The sequence below is a fragment of the Adiantum capillus-veneris genome, chromosome 12 (genome assembly GCF_014529385.1).
Source record: "Adiantum capillus-veneris isolate H3 chromosome 12, ASM1452938v2, whole genome shotgun sequence".
NCBI lineage: Eukaryota > Viridiplantae > Streptophyta > Polypodiopsida > Polypodiales > Pteridaceae > Adiantum > Adiantum capillus-veneris.
Genome location: NC_140942.1, coordinates 40,349,166 through 40,355,333, shown reverse-complemented (window position 1 = coordinate 40,355,333; position 6,168 = coordinate 40,349,166). Strand labels below are relative to the sequence as shown.

Sequence of the window (6,168 nt, the reverse complement as noted above, 5' to 3'; positions counted from 1 at the left end):
CCAACAATAGCAACGGAAGGTGGAAAACATTGCAAAAGATGAAGAGGAAAATTACAAGAGCATGTACCAATTTTCATGTTTACACTATGGACATAGTGACATACTTGGTATTATATAATGCCATAAAATACTTTTTTATCCATCTCCTTTATTATGAATGATAGTATAGATAATCCTCCCTAACCCACAAGAAGATGAGCTAGCATCTAGACCATGGACTATGTTGTAGAGAGCCTCAACATCTATAGAAAACCTTTTTTTAACCAAACACATAATTTTAAGATGAAAAGCTTCAAGACGCTTGGACTATGATGAGCTCATATTCAGCTTATATCGCGGCAACAAAGGATGTGATTGCATTGCCCATTGCTATAGTGGTTCACTAGTCTAAAACTTTGGGAACCATTCTACGAACAGCTCGCCTTTGAGCAAGGCACATAGTCTTGCATAAGAGCACCGTAGCTGATATAACATGTGGCCAGGCCAGCTACTACATTCCTCCTCATCATTTTCCTAATCATCAAGCCTCCCATTCGGCATTGATCGATCATCACATCATAATAGCCAGCAACAACAACCAACCTACCACCATCAACATGTGCAACTATGGCCATCCACCACTTCATCCCCACAACATGCTTTACAGAGAATGGAGGAGCTTGGGTAGAAATGTGCATCTTTGTAAAGTCAAGTGAAAGAGAGAGAGAGAGAGAGAGTTAATGATACTTTCCGTTTAACAAGAGCATAATTATAATTCTTAATTTCTCAATTAACTTTAATCATGCATAATATACTAAGCATAATTAGCATAATCACTTTTGTTTAAACAAACAAAATGAATACCTAGAGATTTTAGCACAAAGAAAGACTTAACATAATTGCATAAAGATTCTAAAGGAGAATTTACACAATAATGCTTAATTACCTCGTAAATCCACTCGACATCTACATGACTCGATGTGCGAGACTAGCATGTATATGTGGACAACTAGAATGTAGGGAAATAGATGAGTTGCCAAAAACATGGGGGATGATGGGAATAAGCACAAAATGTTAAGGCAACTAAGAAGAAAAGGCATGCAATGAACAAATTCTTTGGGTAGTAGTGGCCTTGGTAGCTTTTACGTCGCAACAACCACGAATAATCACAAAGCTCTCTCCAATTTTTCAGAGCCTACAAAAGAATCCTAAAATGCCGTGTTAATGATACTTCCTACAATATCACTACAGCTACTAAAACATAACAATATTGCATTTCAATCCAATGTAAGCAAAAAAATTTGCACACAATCAAATGCATGGTTACTAGCTCAATGTTCTTGTTTCCTTTCGGCATTCAGCAATTCAGCGCCTTTCTTCTCTTCACCTTCAACTTGACCTCTAAACCTCATTTTCAACCTCAAAGCCATTCCCTCCAAAAGGATACTACAAGAAGAAAGATAATGATCAACCAAGACAGAAAGGAAATATCTACATAACATTGGCTTTTGAGCAAGGTCAAAAGATGAGGAACGCCCAAGTATATCGACACTTCCATAAATATCTACACTTCCATAGCTCACAAGCCTCATCAAAGCTCAGAAAAATTGGGCTGAAGTAGAAATTCAAAAATGTCGAATAGCACAGTTGATCACATCCATACTTTTAGGCCATAATTGATTTTACCAAAGTACCCCGAATATTTGTGTAATATCCAAAAATGCCCATGAAATTCAAAAATTCTCGATATACCTTAGAATTATATTTCCTTCTAAAGCAGAGAAAACAGCAAGGCTGTATGTCAATCACATTATCTTGTAAAACCATATCTTCATCAAGTCCCATCTTCCCTCACAGTTCCCACAAGCTTTTAAATTGAGAACAAACTGAACTTGCAACAAAAGGCAGATGCGCCTTAAAACAAAGAAGAGAAATCAGCTTTTTCCAACAACTCATGCACCAATGGCTGTGTAATTTTACAGAAACCTCAAGGGTTTATGAAGAGAGCATTGAGAGTGGGAGTCATCTCTATACGACGTCGGACTGCAATGGCGTAACAAGATGACAACTACATGATGAATAAGCAACCCTTGATTTTGGCTACAGGACACCAACATTGCCAAGCATTGATAGGAAAAAAACATCAAATTTAACAAGGGCACAACACTCAGATGTGCAAAAAACTCAAAACTCTCTCTCCCCCCCCCCCCCCCCCCCCCCCCCGACACGGGCGAAATTTCCGCTAAAACAACACCTCCAATACCTTACACCTCTACAACACAAACATATCACTGCAAACACAACCCTCAATTTGCATCCGCTTCCACACCATCCATCACCACACAAAACAAGCTAGCATTTCAACTGTGAGCTACATTGTAAAAAACATCTAAAGATGGCCTTTCACAGACAAAAACAACACTAATGTAATCCATGTGCAAATGGGACATACAAATATACACAATAATTTGAGTGTAAGCTTGAAGTCTCTTACAGTGGGATGAGGTCCTGGTCCTGTTTAGCTAACATCACGGTAGCAATGGGTGATGCGGCTGCAGCCTCTGGTGTATGGGTTTGCCGGTCCGGAACCGCGGCAGCTGTAGTAGGACCGCCCCGCCTGCGAACAAGGCACACGGTCTCGCGAAAGGGCACCATAGCTGATGTAACGGGTGCCTAGACCGGCTACCAACATTCTTCTGCTCATCTCCTCCTCATTCATCAATCCTCCCATCCCACATTGCCCACTCATCACGTCACAGTAGCCATTCGCGCTTGCAGCGGCTGGCCTGCCACCTGCACTGGCAGCTGCGGCTATGGCCAGCAGCAACAGGAGAGAGGCCCACTGCTTGCTCCCCATCATCCCCACAGCCTACTCTGGAGAGAATGGACGAACTATGCAGCTCTAGTAATCAAAAGGAAGGAGAGAGAGAGAGAGAGAGAGAGAGAGAGAGAGAGACGAAAGAGGAGAGAGATGACATTCGATAGAGAGAGGTAGGTAAGGCTTTTAAGTGGAGAGCGAATCATAGCCAGTGCTCCGGCCCCTGGTCCTGATGAGACCCCGGGCCCCTCTCTCGCACTAAAAGGACTGGCCGCTCACGCTTGCCGTGAGGAATGAACTCGTGTGACATTACGTCCATTCCACACCAACCCGACGGACACGAGCTAACGTATGGGAAATTGATCGAGTGCTAAGAGTTGAGTCGCCCCAAGGGCAGTCCTAGCACCACGTCGCCTTCAGCACTTAAAACCGCAGGGTCTTGAATGGAGCCCAAGTCGTGGGATCGACGATGCACAACAAAGCCACAATTTTCATGGCGATCGGCTTCCATTGGATGGAGATAGAGTTTACTTTTTAGGGCTGAGTTTACTTTTGCATGCACTTGTTCACTTTATCACGCTGTGAAGTGGAGGGGAACAACAAAACCCATGTGAGCACATGGTTAGCACATCAGCCTGCCAGCGAGGAGGTCGTCTCGGTTTGATGCCCAACTGGGGAATGAGAAAGTCAACGCCATCTGATTTTTGTGGGTCGTCAAAGCATAGAGAACCTCTTTCAAATGCAATCCTTTGTTTTAACTTTTTTACACAACACATTGATACAAACTGACATATATAATGTATCCAAAGATCTAACCATTAATCTTTCAACCTTGAGGCACACAAGAATTTCACATTGCAAAATTTACAAAAAGAGTACATTGCAAAATTTATGAATTGAAACTTCTATAGGTGAGATCCTTCACGATCATCTATGCAATAGTAAACCCAAGACATACTTAAAATTTAAAAATTGAGCGAGTTCGAAAGCAAAGAAAACCTCTTTGAAATGCAATCCTCCGTTCTAATTTTTTAACACAACACATTGATGCAAAACTAAAATGGAAAATATACCTAAAGATGAGACCATTAATCTTTTAACCTTGAAGAAAATGCTAATTTTACATTGCAATTGTGAATGTGAGGTTGCTAGAGAAGTTGCAAATCAAAGCGACTATCTGATGCCATTCGTCTCACCTCCGCTTCAACGTACACGGGCAATATACTTCACAAAAAAATTAAAAATTTATAAACTAGTCAATTAGTGTAATGAGATCCTTCACAACCATCTATGCAATATTAAATCCAAGGTATACTTAGAGATCATTAAACACACAATAAAATAGGAAAACCAAAACACACATAGAGTGTCCAAAAGTGTAAAAAAAGTCCAACTATGGGATGGGAGCCTCACTAGTCATCAAAAGGGCTCCCACCAATAGCCCTATCACCCTCATCCTCCAAAATTTGTAGGAACTGAAGAATCCTCTCTGCTCCGCTTTTTTCTACGCAGCATAGGTTGCAAAAAAACTTGTAATAATGCTATTATCAGTGTCCAAAGAACCAAAGAATCCTCTCTGCTCTGCTTTTTGCTACGCAACATAGGTTGCAAAAGACTTGTAATAATGCTATTATCAGTGTCCAAAGAACCACACACTCTCCATGAAGCCGCACATGCCACCAACACAGGTGTCGTCCTGCACCCGAACTCCAAGCAAATGCCTCTACTCATGCACAACATCTCTACAGAAGCGCCCAAAAATGAGGTGCTCCGCTGCAATGCTCCACGCCAAGCCACCCCAGCTAGGAAATGGATATCGAGGTATCTGGGATATAGTATTGCATGATAAAATCTGTAGGCCTCATGCAAGTGCTCAAAAGCAAGGCATGCTCTCAGCTATGTAAATGGGCGGCGTTGGACCTCGTCGATGCACCATGTACAACATCAGGTCTCAAACTACAGTACACATACAATAAAAGAAACGTTACCTTCTGAAAAAGAAACACATTTTAAATAAAATTATAAGATAACAACAAATCAGAAATAGCGATCACCTCAACTCTTTCTCCTCCTGTCTCCATGTAGCCGAAGGGAGTATGATGAAGCACCACTATTCGTCGATAAATCTGCATGTTGGAAGCAATGCTACCCTCTCCACCCGTTGAAGTGAATCACCTAAAATGCAAATTACCACGTGAGTAACTAATGACTTTCAAATGTGAACTCCAAATACATACTTCAAAGTGGTAAAGACTACAAACCCGTGAAAGAGACCATGATTAACAACCATCCCGAGTCTGATAAAGTGTTCCATGCAAGATGAATTCTTGCGCGAACATGATCCTCTGTGATCCTATCCACATAGGACTGACACCATAGCCACTAATCAAACCTCCATAAGGAAGGTCCGAGAAAATAAAATATGCATCCCACGCAACTGACTTGCCACTTCGCCTATAAACAAGATCGCTTCTTTGGCAGGCCATGAGCATATGCTCATGAATCAAAAACCAAGATGGAGACCTAACTCCCAATGAAAAATCTCCAGAAACGGCAATGTAATCTCAGGTGATAGCTATACATCGATCAAAATCATGATTAGTTTGACCATGCATCGTAACATCATATGGATAATCAAAGGCAAAGACACGACACAATCGAGAAGATCCACTAAAATCTGAATAAGAAATTGTTCAAAATTAGATCAAAAATCCATGTAATCAACTATAAATTATAATATGGATCGTAAGTACAAGTGATAGTACAACCATGTGAGGATGGCATAGTTTCCTTCATTAAACCATCTGCAGTAGTGTTTGTTATAGCTTCCTTCTCTTTTCGAGACAGCCCTTTTCAACGAAAATACTCTAAAAATACAAAGTTTATATATGTCAAGACAAAATATGCAACTAATAATTTTTTACGATACTTAAAGATGATTGTGTTGATTGCATTGACGGGCATGTTGGAAGCTCTATCACTCGATGTAGCTAGCACAAAACAAGCTCCAATGACATCAGAAGCCCCATCTCTAAGCATGGCATCTCTAAGGTTTCTCTCCAAGCCAGCACATGGCCTTTCTCCATGTCAATCCACCAAGGACAAGCTTCAATCTCCCACGAAGAAAGATTATGCAATTTCTTCGAATACGTGCATGAATCAGGTAAGTTCGATTGTGTCCACTTTCTGGCAAGTAGTGGAATCGAAAGAAGAATTTTTTGAGACATCAAAAAGGCCAAGAATCTTGACAACAAATGCAATTCATACATTATTTGTGCACATATATAAATAAAATAAATTTCACTGTAATATGATAACAAAAGTACCTCTATGCTAATCTCTGTGCAGCCATACGCAAAGTGTCTATCTTT

The 6,168-nt window shown here is 40.8% G+C and overlaps 1 protein-coding gene across 4 annotated transcripts; it reads right to left on the bottom strand.

Moving 5' to 3' along the window:
• Positions 1-850: 850 nt before the first annotated feature.
• LOC147445625 (protein RALF-like 19) lies at positions 851-2,924 on the bottom strand. 4 transcript variants are annotated; one of them, XM_086525079.1, is made up of 2 exons: positions 2,474-2,887; positions 851-1,187 (listed from the first exon to the last, which is right to left on the bottom strand). In XM_086525079.1, the coding sequence occupies exon 1, from the start codon at positions 2,837-2,839 to the stop codon at positions 2,498-2,500; it is 342 nt and encodes a 113-aa protein (XP_086381205.1). In that variant the 5' UTR covers positions 2,840-2,887; the 3' UTR covers positions 851-1,187; positions 2,474-2,497. The 4 variants fall into 4 exon arrangements, with proteins under 4 accessions (XP_086381205.1, XP_086381203.1, XP_086381204.1 ...); XM_086525077.1 differs by having other exon boundaries at positions 851-1,174; positions 2,474-2,886; XM_086525078.1 differs by lacking the exon at positions 851-1,187 and adding an exon at positions 1,269-1,425 and having other exon boundaries at positions 2,474-2,886.
• Positions 2,925-6,168: the final 3,244 nt, after the last annotated feature.

Coding starts and splice junctions, on each gene's coding strand:
- LOC147445625 (XM_086525079.1), bottom strand. CDS start 2,839: ATGATGGGGAGCAAGCAGTGGGCCTCTCTCCTGTTGCTGCTGGCCATA.